The 16,292-nt window shown below is 41.9% G+C and overlaps 1 protein-coding gene across 4 annotated transcripts in view; it reads left to right on the top strand.

Annotated features, from left to right (window-relative positions):
• LOC128697948 (alpha-(1,3)-fucosyltransferase C-like) overlaps positions 1-7,926 on the top strand; it is a 36,756-nt gene extending 28,830 nt beyond the window's left edge. For all 4 annotated transcript variants that reach the window (XM_070097519.1, XM_070097518.1, XM_070097520.1 and 1 more), the window contains exons 4-11: positions 331-550; positions 970-1,142; positions 1,410-1,538; positions 2,162-2,284; positions 4,581-4,766; positions 5,944-6,102; positions 6,857-7,036; positions 7,797-7,926. In XM_070097519.1, the coding sequence (XP_069953620.1) occupies positions 331-550; positions 970-1,142; positions 1,410-1,538; positions 2,162-2,284; positions 4,581-4,766; positions 5,944-6,102; positions 6,857-7,036; positions 7,797-7,809 (1,183 nt within the window). In that variant the 3' untranslated portion in view covers positions 7,810-7,926. The remainder of the gene's footprint in view (positions 1-330; positions 551-969; positions 1,143-1,409; positions 1,539-2,161; positions 2,285-4,580; positions 4,767-5,943; positions 6,103-6,856; positions 7,037-7,796) is intronic.
• The last annotated feature ends 8,366 nt before the right edge of the window (positions 7,927-16,292 follow it).

Raw genomic sequence — 16,292 nt, 5'->3', positions numbered from 1 at the left:
TCTGAGACTAGGGTCTTAGTGTTGACTCACTACATGATATAATTAATGCTGTTACGTTTATTATTCTCATCTACTCAAACTTTTGTTACTGTCATTATTAATACGTAAATATACAGCTGTATTACTGGTAACCTTTTTTTTTTTGGGGGGGGGGGCTAGTTCCTAGGCCGATTGTGTATACAAATGCTCTTGAGGTACGGTTCCAGGATGTATATGGAGTGCGCAATAAACTAGTAGTCACTTCGATGTCAAAACCTAAATTTATTACATCTAACATTGTTTTTATAAACTCAAAAACGACAGATCAAATTTGGTTTTATAATTAAACAGAAAGGTTGCTGACTCTCCAGTGAAGATGAGCGTTGTATCTAAGTCACTCAGAGCCGTCCCTCCACCCACCTTACCTGGGGATTCTAACTTGTCCTACGCTGATGACAGATCCTTGAAAATCACTAAAAGGCCAGTTGACTTGTACAGAGAGATTCCGGCAGATAAAGACAATATTGACCCCAACAATCCTCCGCTGAAGAAGATTCTCTTCTGGAATGACGTAAGTTGTACGAAGTACTGGCTGAAATAACTAAAACTGACCTACAAGTTTGTGTATTAATCAAGTCTAATGGTTGTAACTACAGACAGTATTTGACTGTTGCTAAGGCAGTCAAATGGGTGACTGTTTTATGGGAATTAAACAATATCTCACATAGATCATACATATATCGATAATGCAGTGGAAATATTACTAGCCACTTAACCACTGAGAAGGATGACAAATTTATAAGGAGAATTTGTCAAGCTGAGGTGTTTTGATGATCCTTAGAGCACGGAGTCTGCATTCATTGGCGGAATTAGGAGGGAAGCGCAGTTTACAGAAAGCTTGGTAAACGTCAGTATTCTTCAGTATTTAATTGTGTTGCTACACTCCAGTAATGGGCAAATCCTGATTTTTGTGTGTGACGTTATTTTCAGGCTTACAGCGGCATGCACTACGGGTTTGGGTTTGGTCGGGAGCCCTTCCTGAGGGCCGGGTGTCGTGTCAACACCTGCATGACCACCAGCAACCGGTCCAGGTTCCCCATCAAGGAAATTGACGCCCTCATGTGGCATTTCCGTTCTAATGACAGATCTCTGCCCAACACTAGGTAGTAATAGGTGCTATCAAGCCTTCCTATCAACTATCATATATGATGTGTTTTTCTCAGTGAGATATATCATTGGATCATAACCGAATGAAATAGTATAATGAAAGATACACACACACACACACACACACGATCGTAAATAACACATTTTTAATACATTTGTTTTGCGTTTGTGTTTCCTCTCCGAATGCCGAAGATCCATGACACTTCCATAAAATAATCTTACTGTTGGCTATAAATTAATTGTTAATCTGTTTGTGAGTTCAGGTCCCCACACACTCGTTATGTGTTCTGGATGATGGAATCCGCCTCGTACCTCTATGGGAATCTGCAGATCTATAAGAACGTCTTCAACTGGACCTTCACCTACAGACTCGACTCTGACTTTCCGAACCCGTAAGTCGTGTAAAGTTCCTGTAAGTCGAAGCTCAGTAGTAACGTTCCTGTAAGTAGTGATATTCCTGTGGTCAGATCTCAACAGTAAAGTCTCTTTAAGTAGCATCTTAATAATAAAATTTACGTAAATTCTGACCTGTAGTGAAATTTTCATTTTCCTTTTGTGAATATCAAGGTATGTTTTGATTAATTGATAATGTGAACTAAAAATTATTATTTTGGTGTAATATTCACACTAAGATACTTTATGGTGTGAATTTTAAATGTTTTGCAGTGTGTAATATCTGAATCAATAATTATTATTTATCATTAAGACGACATATATTTATTCCTACATGTAATATGAAACATAGGGGCAGCCAGTTAAAATTTATTAACCACTCTGAGAGCTCCGCCTTGCTTAATGTAAACAAAGCATGAATTCGTAACAAGAGTTTTGTGTAACATCTATAAATTTAACATGAAGTTGCACAGTTTGAATATATAATCTTAGTTTGAATCTGCATAATTCATAATTTATATTTGTCCACAACATCTATCTACCTTCAGAACAATTGTTCTGAAGGTAGATTCAGATTTTTTTTTAATAAAGTTTACCTTACCTTGTCTTACCTTGGCTGCAGGTATGGGCAAGTATTTCGTCGACAGAAGCCACTACCAGTCCAGCAGAGGAATTACGCGGCCAATAAAACTAAGTTGGTGGCCTGGTTCGTCTCGAACTGTATGACACAGAGCGGCAGAGAAACGTGAGTCTGTACACCATCAACATTGGATTTAGGATATTTAGGTAGTTTGATACTTGAGTTATTGGGTCTAAAGTCTGTCGACTATACGAGGGTTACTGAAGTTACTTTTAATCTGTTCACCACTTTTACATCCCTATCTATAAGTATGTTAAACAACCCTGGTAATATTATACATCCCTAAGGTCAAGCTGTACTGGAAAATAATCCTTGCATCTTTCATACATACTAACTTAAGCCCCACTCTCGGCAAAAACACTTCACTGCTGTCAGTAATCTATCCATCCTTGTCGACCTCAGTTAATGATTCCTAACTCAGAAAAACGAAAAAATCACCAATAACAAACAATACATAAAATAGCTAACAATATCCATTACCATTACCAGTAACTACATACCATTACTCTCAAATTACCATTACTACTACCACTACCCTCACTACTAACTGAGATTGCATTTAATCTGTACACCAATAGCTAAAGATGATTTAATCTCTTAACATCGATACCATGCCTAACCCTTCTAGGGTAGGGTAGGTGCCTGAGCCCGAGCCTTTAGCTCATAAGACTGTCATTCCCATTTGCCCCCTTGAGGCGGGGATGGCAGACCAGAGAGGCCTAGCTTGTGGTTAGGCCTGGGGACAGTTGGTCCCAAAGATGAGGAGGTACTTGTGCCTCCTCCCATGGGAGACTTAGGTCTCAGACACTCCCTACAGAGGGAGCCAAGGCCGGGCCACCACTTGGAAAAGGCCCGGGCCGGGAGAATACCGGCTAATCTTTAATAATAATAATAATAATAATAATAATCTCTTAAGTAGCACGAGCTGGGGAGCAAGATGTGCTGGTAGTGTGAGCGTTCAGGAAGGTTAGGTAAGATTCATCAGGAAACAGGAAGATTGTTTTCTAACGCTGGTCTTTATTAATGTGATAATTCGACACTGGAAATTTTAGCCATCTGATCGAGGGCTTCCACTGGCTTACCGATTCACCCCTTTAAAATAGAATATCCTTGGAAGTGAAGTTGTTTTTTTTACCGGATTTAGAGTCTCTCACTTACAGCTTTGGTCTCCAACCTTCCTGCATGCTAGTCCCTCATGAGATAGTGAAAAGTGTGACGGTGACTCCACCTGAAATATGTTATATATATATATTTACTGCAATAACTAACCTAACCAACATATTAGTAACATTAATAAGTATTAACCTCATAAACTACAACAACAAATTAACACCAGTTCACCTCTAACAGAAATCACTCATTTTATCATTAATATCCCCATAACCTCCATTAACTACCTGATTAACATACAAGAGTAAAATTTTTTACGTTTTCACTCGTATGTTATTATATTGAAAGATTAGCGCAAATCCTCGGTCAGCTGACGAACCGTACTTAACCTATTGAAAGTCTAATACGATTCAGTATTAAAACACGGTAAATCACATTTAAAAAAAACTGCAAACACAACAAGCACAGTGTGAAATAGTGGTTTATTTATGTTTAGTTACTGTTTAGTTACTGTCATGGATAGGTAAACTTAACATACTTAAATTTCTTTGCTTAGTCTTAATGTAATATTTGAGACTAGTTTGGTAGAGAACATTAAGTTCACTGTTAGTCACAGTGTTCAAATTAAGTTCAAATGTTCATCAGTCAGTCCTGACCAAAGTTTAATGATTTTCTTACAGAAAAAAAGTTTGTTCACAAATGTATGTGATGCCAAAGAACGTCAACATATGCACAGAAAACTTCATTACAAAATTGAGTCCATCTTTTTTAATCATCTTGTGTGTGACGTATCATGTAAGGCGTCTTGAGGTCTGGTGTAGGGCTTTTGGTCTGAGAAATTGGAGCTACTCTCCCTTTCTCTAGATCAAAAATGGTTAGGATAGGTTTGGTAGGCTTGTCAGGCATTAGACAAGTGTTTCCTGACGCGGGTCTTAGTCATATGATGATCCACAGTTGGAGCTTTTGGTCATCTGACCGATGCCTTCCACCGGTTTACTGGGCCACCCCTTTAATAATTCTTGCTACAGCCATTAGATACTACCTATCAAACATTATTATATTCCATTACCAAAGTGCACTATGAGTTTATTATTATTATTATTATTATTATTATTATTATTATTATTATTATTATTATTATTATTATTATTATTATTATTATTATTATTATTGTTGTTGTATTAAACTAATCATAAGTTACCGAAACTAGAAAATTCTTGAACATCACCAGGCTAGTCTCCGAATCATAGTTTGATCTACAACCAAAAAAAAATGCTTTCTCTTCCAATAGTCTAGCAAAAAATTTGAGGAAATTTATCGAGGTGGACCAGTACGGCGCGTGTGGACTGTTGAGATGCGACAGACAGCACGAAGAAGTGTGTCTGGAGATGCTGAACAAGAAGTACAAGTTCTATCTGGCCTTCGAGAACTCCCTGTGTCGAGATTATGTGACTGAGAAGTTCTTCAACAAACTGAGGTACGGAGAGTATTAGTGTTGGGATACCACCATGATGGATATAGAGAATTTTGTATGAGTTTCGGACAATGTTGCTAATTTAGGCTCTCATTACACCGCATCTGTCTCTCTCTTGTTTCCAAATTGAGGTATGGAAGAAGCAGTGTAATGTTTGTATGTAGGAAGGCAAAGACGCGGGGTACAGAATAAGTTTTTGTGGACAATGGTGGTTTACTGTAGGCTTGAATAAGTGGTGTTTCGCTCTCTGTAGAGCTTTGCCTACATGTTTCGCTGAGTGGAGCTTCGTTTACATATGTTTCGCTCTGTGTAGAGCCGTATAAAGCCACGTTTCGTTGCATAGAGCGTTATCAAGTCGTTTCGCTCTGTATTCAGCTTAAAGTCATGACTTAATAAAGCTCTACACATAACAAAATTTAGTCCCAATAAAACCTGATTTTGAAACCTGTCTTTCTTCAAAATTAAAGTATATCTATGAATCTTTTTAGAAAAAAATCCTTCACATACAAGTAGCATTTCTTAGGACTCTACAAATGATGTAAGAACACCTTGAGATATAAATAAGCAGGTGAAATCCCTATACAGGGAATATTAGGGAAAGAGCATGGGAGTTTGAAGGAAGATGGTGGAGGCAGGAGGTACACCGGCTAGACTACAGTGCAGTATAGATTTCGGCTGCTTTAAGATAAGTTTTTGGATTTTTAACCCCGGAGGGTTAGCCACCCACGATAACTCAAGAAAATCAGTGCGCCATCGACGTTTGTCTGACTAATTTCCATTGGGGTCCTCAATCTTGTCCCCCAGGATGCGACCCACACCAGTCGACTAACACCCAGGTACTTATTTGCTGCTAGGTGAACAGGACAACAGGTGTAAGAAAACGCGTCGAAATGTTTCTACCCCGCCGGGAATCGAACCCGGGCCCTCCGTGTGTGAAGCGAGAGCTTTGCTAGCCAGGCCACGGGGGCCACCTACCAGGCCACGGGGTCACCTACTTTTGTGGAAGTTCATTTTTTGAGTTTTCTCTTTCTGTAGTACTATATGCGTCAGGGGTTTAGCTAAACCCTCATGACTTGATGAAACGCTACCCAGAGCAGAACGTCGTCTATAATAAAGATTTGCTTTGCACTGAGTGTCTCTGTACTATGGTTATCGTCAGTACCTGTTATCATACCTACAGTCTAGACGTGGTTCCTGTCGTGTACGGAGGTGCCAACTACTCACAGCATGCGCCGCCACACTCCTATATTGACGCTCTCAGCTTCCCCACAGCCAAGGCGCTGGCAGACTACCTCATCTACCTCAATAAGAACGACACGGCTTACAATGAGTACTTCAGGTGAGTCCTGCAAAAATTTCTTAGCACTGCAATTCAACAAAATCCCATTGCCAAGCATGTAGGATGTTCACTTCGTAATTTCTGGCCAGCCCCAGGAACAACTCTTGGTTTTCGCTTGCTTTTTTTGAACCTGGCTCTTTTCACTTATGCATTTGAGACAAATCTTTCTTATTCTTCAGTTTTTTTTTGGTTAAGCAACAGTATTATTTAATAAATTTATCGTTCCAGCCTTACTTTTGCACATTTGCTTGGATGCAGGTTCAACTCACACCCAACCAGTAGTACTTATATTGAAACATAATGGATACTCAACAGGGGTCCCTACATTTTCGACTCCACAGAAATACCGTCTCAGGCTTAGAGCATTCTATGGCTAAGTCGATATAGTCATAGGCTAGTAAATGTAATGAAGTCTTCAATCGAATACAGGTGAATACAACACGGGAGACAAGAGATGAAATAATGTTGAGGCGATCAGTCTCTCACTCTGCCTTGAAAGGTCAGTCTTATCAAGGCTGAGGGACTGATCACCTTAAAATTACTTCTTTCTTCAGTGTTACGTTCACCTGTATTCGATAGAAAAAGCCAGTTGTGTAGGCGAAACGTTTCGGAAATAAGAACTCCCATCTGTTGCACATGTGTCTTATGCGTATACCTGTCGGTATTGTATGTAATCAGTAACATGATGACAAGTGTAAGGTCACCCAAATACTCATTTCATTCCACTCATATCTGTCTAATCTATTTTCTTCAGATGGAAGCGGTTTCACCAGTTAATACATGGGTGGGCTACAGTGTCTCGCCCCTTCTGCGACCTGTGTGAGCGACTCCACACAGATACCTCCACCTCAGTATATGACTTGCAACGCTGGTTCGCTGATGAGAGCCGCTGTAGGACCTTTGAATCTAAAGATATAGCACCCTTCATCAACGGGTACCGTAGGCCTATTGATTACTTGGTTTTCAAGCCTATTTACTACATGACGGCCATTTTTTTTTTTATTCGCCGGTACTCTCCCGGCCCGGGTCTTTTCCAAGTAGTGGTGACCCGGCCTTAAGACTACATATCACTTGCATATAAATAGCTAGGAATAATCACGTAAAGTTGACTTATTTACGCAAAAATAGACGGCTCTCAGTGCACATAGCCCCGTTAGGCCTATTAGCATGTTATTATTTATTATTAAAGATTAGCCGGTATTCTCCCGGCCCAGGCCTTTTCCAAGTGGTGGCCCGGCCTTGGCTCCCTCTTTAGGGAGTGTCTGAGACCTAAGTCTCCCATGGGAGGAGGCACAAGTACCTCCTCATCTTTGGGACCAACTGTCCCCAGGCCTAGCCACAAGCTAGGCCTCTCTGGTCTGCCATCCCCGCCCCAAAGGGGCAAATGGGAATGACAGTCTTATGAGCTAAAGCCTCGGGCTCAGGCACCTACCCTACCCTAGAAGGGCTAGGCATGGTATCGATCAATATTAGCATGTGCCATATGTAAATTATGTACTTAATTCACAAAAGTAAATAAAATTCTTTTTAAATATGATGTCAACAAACCTTACATTTCAAAATAAAATAAATATTGAAGCTGATCATATTCTTATTTGTATTTCTAAGATATCTTTCTTTAATACTAATTTTATAAATTAAGTTAATTAAATTAATTAACAAATAAACAATATTAAGTGTTTCTTATCTTACAGGTTAGAGGCGTGACAATACTGTAGGTCTACCAACCAACAAGTATAAAAAAACTTTTATAGAAAAAACAGGCAAAAAATAAAACATTAAAACAAAAAAAAATTGTATTTATTGGCTTGTTTTATTTTCCACACAGCCACCATTGCTGTTTGTTACAGGTGATTTTTGTTTTACTAAAGTTTGGAAAAAATGTGTTTTGCTTAGTTAACCCTCACACTTTCCTTGTGATTCCTTTAGTATACCTGGGAATCAACGCTCCCGCGGCCCGGTCTGTGACCAGGCCTTGTGATAATGAATAATTTATTCCCATTAACCCAGGAATAATGATAAAAAAAAGTTTAAGAGCCTGTCACTAAGAGGAAGGGGCAAGTGCTACAATAATTGACAATATTGAAAAAGATCTGATGGACAAATTATTGAAGACAGGACACCACGGCCATCACTGCTCCTGTAGCTACAAGTAGGTACCAGGTATTTATTGCAAGTATCCAAAAGAATAGTTTGTTCGGATAATGTTCCGTTAAAGGATATATGAACTGACAGGTGTCTCAGTGAAAATACACCGAGAGGTGTATGTCTTTCAGTGTACATGTATACACAGATGTGGATGCTTCAGTGCATATATATCGAGAGACGTATGTGTCTCGGTGAATATATACCGAAAAATTTATATATCTGTATATATTCAAAGTGTACTTTAATCTCTAAGGTATTAAAATATTCTTAACTTTCTAAACAGAATAATAAGCTTTATCGACCCTTTGTGTGCTAGTTAAACTTTAAATCCAGTCAACCAACTATACAAGCAGAATTTTCCAAAATATGACTGAAAAAAATAATATTCAGGAGAAAGCACTGAGCCTGTAAATCACAAAATAATTAAGATGGTGTTAAAATAATGACGTGTTCTGTTTAACTATGTATTTGATCAAAAAATGCGAAAAATAATGGAAGTAAGTAAGTAAGTTTATTCAGGTATACACAAATACAGTTACATAGAATTATCGTACATAGCAGCATATGTGTAGAGAACCTGGGATAACCCAAAAAAGTCAGACAGAGTGACTTATTTCCATTGGGGAAAGTATCTTATTACCGCTACTAATATCGTAGGATAAATAAAAACTGAAGGTATGATGATCAATATGGATAAAAAGACACTTAGGAGCGAAACGTATTGGATACGCTTCGGTCCTGGGACCTTGGTCAGTGCAAACGATCGATCCTCTGTACGGATGAAATGTTTTTAATAATATTATATAATAATATCTTTATTTACTACAAGTACATGTACATGGTATACAGGCCTAGCTGACATCAGAGTCCCTTGTTATGCTGAGCATTTCGGGCAAATTAGGTCAGTGTCCCAGGATGCGACCCACACCAGTCGATTAACACCCACGTACCCATTTAACATAGACAGGTGTAAAGAAACTCCCAATGCTTCTACTCCGGCTGGGAATCGAACCCAGACCCTCGCCTTGTGAATTCAAATTCAAATTCAAAGTTTATTCTCTATAAAGATTACAATGTTGAATTTACAGAATTTGGTTGTTGTGTGGTTTACATGTAGTTAAATAATGATTACAGAGTGTACCACTAGAACGCCTAGCATGGCTAGGCATTTCGGGCAGACTTAGTTTAATTCTTTATTTTAAAATATTACAAATTATGAGGTAAGTTGGTATTATGGCTAAGTGACTAAATACTAGTTTGTGAGTTTAGCAATGTGAATGCTTTTGTTTTGGCACAGTACATAGTTTCAGTATTGGAGTATCATAGGATTCATTATTTTAAGATTGAGATTAATATTTCTGTTTATGGTCAAATGGGTGAGTGAGTGTAAGTGTGAACCACCAGGTGGTATTCGTGTAGTTAGTTGATGGGGTGTATCAGGGAGATAAGATGTTTTCTAATGGTAGTTTTGAAGGTGATGAATGTGTCTGCAGTTCTAGAGTTCTGAGGTTTTTTTTTTTTTTATATTTTATTTTAAACATGACATTACAAAATATAATATGTAAAACTCATTTAAGTCTATAAATTAACACAGTCCTCCCTACAGCTAATGTTACACACCACACTTACAACTCCGTGTGGGTACACCCCCCCCCCTCCCTGCTCCCTCATCCTATCACTTAACCCAAACCTGTTGGAGCTACTCAACAGAATTACATGATATGAACAACACTTTTATATACACATCCCTCGAAATGGTACTTAATGATCGACTACAGACCATGCAATGCATTGCACTGAACATATTATACAGACATATTCCCCCCCCCCCCCTAGTGGTTATCCAACCACCCCACTATTTACAACCTAACATACTATAAACAATGAATGTTGCCTAATCTAAAGTCACACAGCAATGATCCAAACATTAATTTATGTAATTGTCCTAATGGTTCAGTTACATAACAATATGTATTACACAACAATGGTGATATAGAAAAGTCACAAGGACATACAAAATTACTACAAAACCATAAGAATAAACTTAGTCTCAAAATCCAACACATGTAAGCCTTTACACATTTAAACATGCAATTCCAGTGTTAAAACAATCACACAGCTTCAACTATGACATGCAAGCTCTATACAGCTTATATGGACATTACATAGTGCTATTGACAACAGTACAATACAACATAAAATATAACCATGACACAAGTAACACATAAAGACTGTGCCTAGCACGCACCTAACCACAAAAACCTATAACACCACTGTTGCCCAACTTTATTTACACTATCTGACGTGCATTAACCTCTTTACTCTCAAAACAAAACTGAAAATTGCAGAACACCAGTGACGAACAATAATGCACAGACATTAATACAAACATATCACATCATATCTCTGGACACCGTGCATGATCACAGCATCAACACTATGCAGTGCCAAGGCACCTAGAAAACAAGTTGGAGCAAACACATGCAATTATTATAGCAAATCTCCAAATTACAATGTCATTACCGTAAATCAATATTACCACACACAATATGTATAATAAGTATAAAGTCCTGTCACACAAAAACTGGCCAGCTCCACAGGTGCTAGCACCCGTGGTCCACATATTATTCACTCATGCATCACTCATCCAACACTCTCGCAAAACTTTTGTTATCCATTACCAGGGAGGCAACCCTGTTTTCACCCCTGACTTCCCTACCCCAGCAACACTTTCCAATCATACCCTCCCCTCCCTCGTATATTACAAGTCTAATAAAACCTGTAACGTAAGTTGCCTATATCCCTCTGAAAAATCCCTCACCCACCTCCTCCCATAAATTTCCTTATTTCTACATACCGTTTTATAGAACGTTAACGCTAACACCCTCCTCTTCACCTCAGTAACCTGTTTGCCCCGCAATCCCCACACTATATAGATATAATCTGCCATAATGTATCCCACAGCTCTGATTACACGTTCCTCCCAACCCCCCACGTCGAGACTTAATGCTCTCAATACAGAAATTCCTTTACCTCCTATCCTATTTATCACCCTATTTAACCACCCCTTGACACTCCTCAGTCCATCACAAAAATATACTACATGAAAAGCCGACTCCTCCCCACCACATATCCCACACTCCCCCCCGTCAACGACTCGTCTATCCCGTAGAACCACACCCGACGGTAAAATGCCGTGCAGAAAACGATACATTACATCCCGAACACGAGGTTGCAACCTCATCCTACTCAACCTATTCCATATACTTCCCCATGCATACATGGGGAAAATTCCCTCTACAGGCGCTACAACCCTCCCGGCTAACAATCTACACAACCTACCTATTTTAACCTTTGCTGGCTCTCGATCCCACGCCAGAGCCCTCAACACAGTTTCACACTCATGCAACTCAACTCCTGTATACATCCGTTGCAATCTGTTATGGATCCTGGCCAACCCCCCCCCACCCACACTTTCCCTCATCACCTCCCTTTTAATGAAGACACATTTGACCCTCCGCTTTAAGTCCAGCAATCCCAGCCCCCCCTTACTTACAGGTAACATTACCACATCTCTCTTAATCCAATCACAGCTCGAACCCCACAAGAATTTAAAAACCTTCCTAAGTATGTTCGTTATTGCTGGCCCAGTTAATGGGAACACGGCTGCCACGTGCCATACTTTGCTATACAGTAAGATATTAACAACAATGGCACGCTGCACAAGGGTCAAATGATAAGGTCGCAATGCACCCAAGCGTCCCTGAATCCTTTCTACCATCCTAAGCGAGTTTTCCATGCGTGCCACAGGTAGATCGTCTGCATAAATAAGACCACAGATTTTTAACGAATTCACCCGCTTCCTCACAACTGCACTACCCCAATCAACCCTACCCGCCCAAGCTCCTAACCCCATGACCATGGATTTATCTGAATTTACCCTCATACCAGTTGCCCCTGCGAACATTTGTACTACCCCGTCTAATGTGTCCATTGACATCCCCTCCCTGATCAGAACAGTTGTATCATCCACATACCCAATTAAAACTGGCCAAACCCTCGCAACCTCACACCCTGGTCCCTCTACGTGACACATACGCTGCTCCATCAATCTATAAAAGGGGTCCTGTACGCATGCAAACAATAATTGTGACATAGGACACCCCTGCCTAAGTCCCCTACCCATTACAATCTTCCCACCCAATCGACCATTAATCTGTACCCTCGCCATTGCACCTCCATACAACGCCTCAACCCAGCCCACTATTTCTTCCCCAAACCCCTGACCCCTGAGGATGGCTTTCAATGCTTTCCGATCCACTCTATCGTATGCCCCTTGCCAATCGAGCGCCACCAAACCTCCCTCCCTCCCCCCCCCTTTTGCCTCCACGAAATCCCTAAGTAACCCATGCCCCTCCACCATAGACCTCCCTGGCAAACCAAACTGAGTTTTTGATACTACCCGCCCTACCACACACTTGACCCGATTTCCCAAAATCTTCGCAAACAATTTATAATCTGCGCATAACAACGAGATCGCCCGGTAATCCCGAAGCGTATGCTGCCCCTTACCCTTCGGTACCAATACAACGACAGCCGTTGCCTGCTTCTCACCCAGCTCACCTCTCTCCTTCATGCAATTTAATAACCTAACCAGAAAATGCCTCAATAGTTCCCAATGCTGCTGATAAAACTCTACCGGGAGTCCATCAATTCCCGGTGCTTTGCCCTTTCGCATTCCACTTAAAGCCCTCCATATTTCCCCCTCAGTTATTTCGCCACCCAGTGCTTCCCTATCACTGTTACGCAACTGACATACCACACTCCCACACACCTGTTCTAAAACCCCATCCTCTACCCCTTCTCGTTGCCAGTACTTCTCATACCACTTGTCAGCAAACGCCCCCATTCCTTCCGTAGCTTGTATGACCTGCCCCTCCCTGTACCCTCCTATCGATTCATGAACCTCCAACCATGGAATAGTCATTGCCTGCTGTCTTTGTTTCTGCCTACGCAATACGCACGCTGAAGGTCTATCGCCCCATAACACCTCTTCCACCCCCGCCTGTACCCGCACCGCTTGGAACCTCTCATCCTGTACCTCACGCAGCCTCCCTTTAATTGCCATAATTTCATCCATTGGATAAGTGCCCGCCACCGCCCCCCTTGCATAACAACCCCGTAATCTATCCTCCAAATAGTTAGCAAGCCCATATTTTAAAGAATTGATACGTTTCCCTTCCTTTACGTAATATTGCTTAATCCGTTCTTTAGCCACACCATCCCACCACATCACCACATCCTCTACCCCTTTTATCTCTGCACGTAACCCCTCCCACAGCGTTGCAAATCCCTCTATCCCCTCCTCATCACCTAACACACTTGTATTTAATTTCCAATATCCCCTAGATATACCTGCTAGTGACTCCCACGCCACCTCTGCTACTACCGCCCGATGATCCGAATAAGCTACTTCTATTGTACGGAAAAATGTCAACCCAACCCCTTGAGATATATACAGCCTATCCAACCTAGCAGCGTAACCCCGTCTTACAAAAGTGTGCTCTACCTCCCACGCCCCTCCTCCAACCGCATCCCGCAACTGAATATCCCTCAAAAGATCTCGCAAGGCCGCCGACACGTGCCCCGCCCCTTTTGGTTCCACGTCAGCCCTCCTAATAACGCAGTTCCAGTCGCCACCAACGATGGCCACTGCAGGTAAACCACGTAAGAAGAAAACTAGTTCTTCACATACAAAATCCCTTTTTACCCTCACATCATTTTCTGCTGGTGCATACACACATACAAAAGATACCCGCTGTCCCATCCACCACCCATCCACGCGCAATACTCTTCCCCCTCCTCCCCCCTCACTTCTTAGCAACACAAACGGGCTTGCCTCCCTGATCAATATACCCACACCACCTTTCAGACGTGCAGATGGCAGAGTCATGACCTGAAACCCCTCCACCTCGAGCACTCTTCCCTCCTTGAAATTGTGTTCTTGCAGGAACACTACATCCACCCTATATTTATACAGAAACATTCGAAACCATTCCTTCTTCACACTATTACACAGTCCATTTACGTTCACAGTCATACACCTAAGGCCTCTTTATAGTTTCCAACCCTTCCTCCTCTCTTCATTCATCCCAGGGCCTCCTGCCCCAGAGCCAGCACAAGGCTTCACACCATCAACCCCTCCCCCTTTTTTGCGATGCCTCTTATCGTGACTGCTTCGACATTGCTCTTCCTTCCTCCCAGACCTCTGCGCCGGCGTCAGGACATCATCTGAGTCTGACGCCGCCGCTCTCTTCCTCGTGATGCCCTCTACATCCATGTTATCTTCTGAGGTTCCCTCACGATGAACCTCAACCTCCACCACGCCCCGTTCCACAGCACACGGCGACAACTCTCTCTTACTAGTTGGCCCGTCAACCCTGCTATGTTTTTTATCCTTACATTCCTCTACAGGCACCGCCGTGTCTCTCACCAGCTCAGGAACAACATCCTCTGCAGGCGGTGTCAATGTCCTTAACACCTCCTGAAGCTCTTCCTCTATAGCCTGCACCTCCTCCTGCACTTGCACTTCTGTACTCGTCCTTTGTGTAGTAACAGATCCTTTTACATCACAGCTTACCTCACACATGCCATTCTCCTCTTTGGAATCCTCCACCTCTTCACTCCACAAGCGCCCAGGCCCTTGCTTGCGCACTGGGCTCTCAACAGCTATCACGCTGGTAACTGGTGCTTCACCAGTTTGCGTTGGCGCCCTCCTCAGCTTCACGCACTCTGCCGCCATATGGTCGTATGCCCCACATATTCTGCACGTACGTCTCTGTCCGGCATACGATACCATAACTTGCGTCCTGAAGTCCTCCAACACGACGTAAGACGGTATGGGATGTCTCAGAGTCATCTTCAGGGAAAAGGTACCCTCCGGACGTCCCATGTAAGCACCTGCCGTCCACTTGCCCTTTTGTGCCAGATGTACGGTTCCATATGTCTCAAAAACACTCCTTATGTCAGCCTCATCTGCCTCAAATGGGACATTACGTATCTTAACCCACGTAAAGTGGCGAGATACGTCGATCAAACGCACCTTCACAGCTGGAGTAGCGTCAAGACTCACGTCTTGGAACCTCGTCACCAAAGACTCATACACGGACGTGGAATTCAGTTTGACGAAGATTCTATAAGCCCCACTCAGGGCTACACCATACACCTCATCGTCCTGGATTCCATAGGTCTCCCTAATGATGGTCGGGAGTAAGACTTGCACTGAAGAGGGTGAAATCGCCCCACGAAGCAGCTCAATACCAATGGTATTTACGCGCCTCCTCACACTCAGCGCCATGTTGATACAAGGTAGCTCGCCTGAACAGCAGAGGGGTGCAGCGCACAACCTCACTCGACCGTGGTCAGGCAGCGAATATTCTGAGGTAGGGTGTTCCAGATTTTAGGGCCTTTGACATACATTGAATTTTTGTAAAGGTTTAGTCGGACACGGGGAATGTCGTAGAGATGTTTGTGTCTGGTGTTATGCCTGTGGGTTCTGTCACAACTATCAAGAAAGCGTTTTAGGTCAAGGTTGATATTGGAGTTTAAGGTCCTGTAGATGTAGATTGCACAGTATTAAGTGTGGATGTACTGAACAGGGAGTAAGTTTAGATTTATGAAGAGTGGGGGTTGGGGGTGTTGCCAGGGATGGGATTTAGTGATTATTCTTACTGCAGCTTTTTGTTGGGTTATTATTGGCTTTAGGTGTGTTGCTGCAGTTGATTCCCAAGCACAAATAGCATAGGTGAGGTATGGATATATAAGAGAATGGTATAGTGTGATAAGGGCAGTTTGCGGCACGTAGTATCGTATCTTGGAGAGGATCCCAACCGGTTTGGATACTTTTTTGGTTATGTGTTGGATATGGGTGCTGAAATTCAGGTTGTTGTCAAGGTATAGGCCTAGGAATTTGCCCTCATTATGTCTGGTAATTAGAGTGTTGTGAAGAGAGAGCTTTAACTACCAATGCCACCTATGTTGCA

Source organism: Cherax quadricarinatus, chromosome 58 (assembly GCF_038502225.1).
Source record: "Cherax quadricarinatus isolate ZL_2023a chromosome 58, ASM3850222v1, whole genome shotgun sequence".
In the NCBI taxonomy this organism is placed as follows: domain Eukaryota; kingdom Metazoa; phylum Arthropoda; class Malacostraca; order Decapoda; family Parastacidae; genus Cherax; species Cherax quadricarinatus.
Note: the sequence above shows the minus strand (reverse complement) of the source record. Positions and strands in the feature narration are given on the sequence as shown.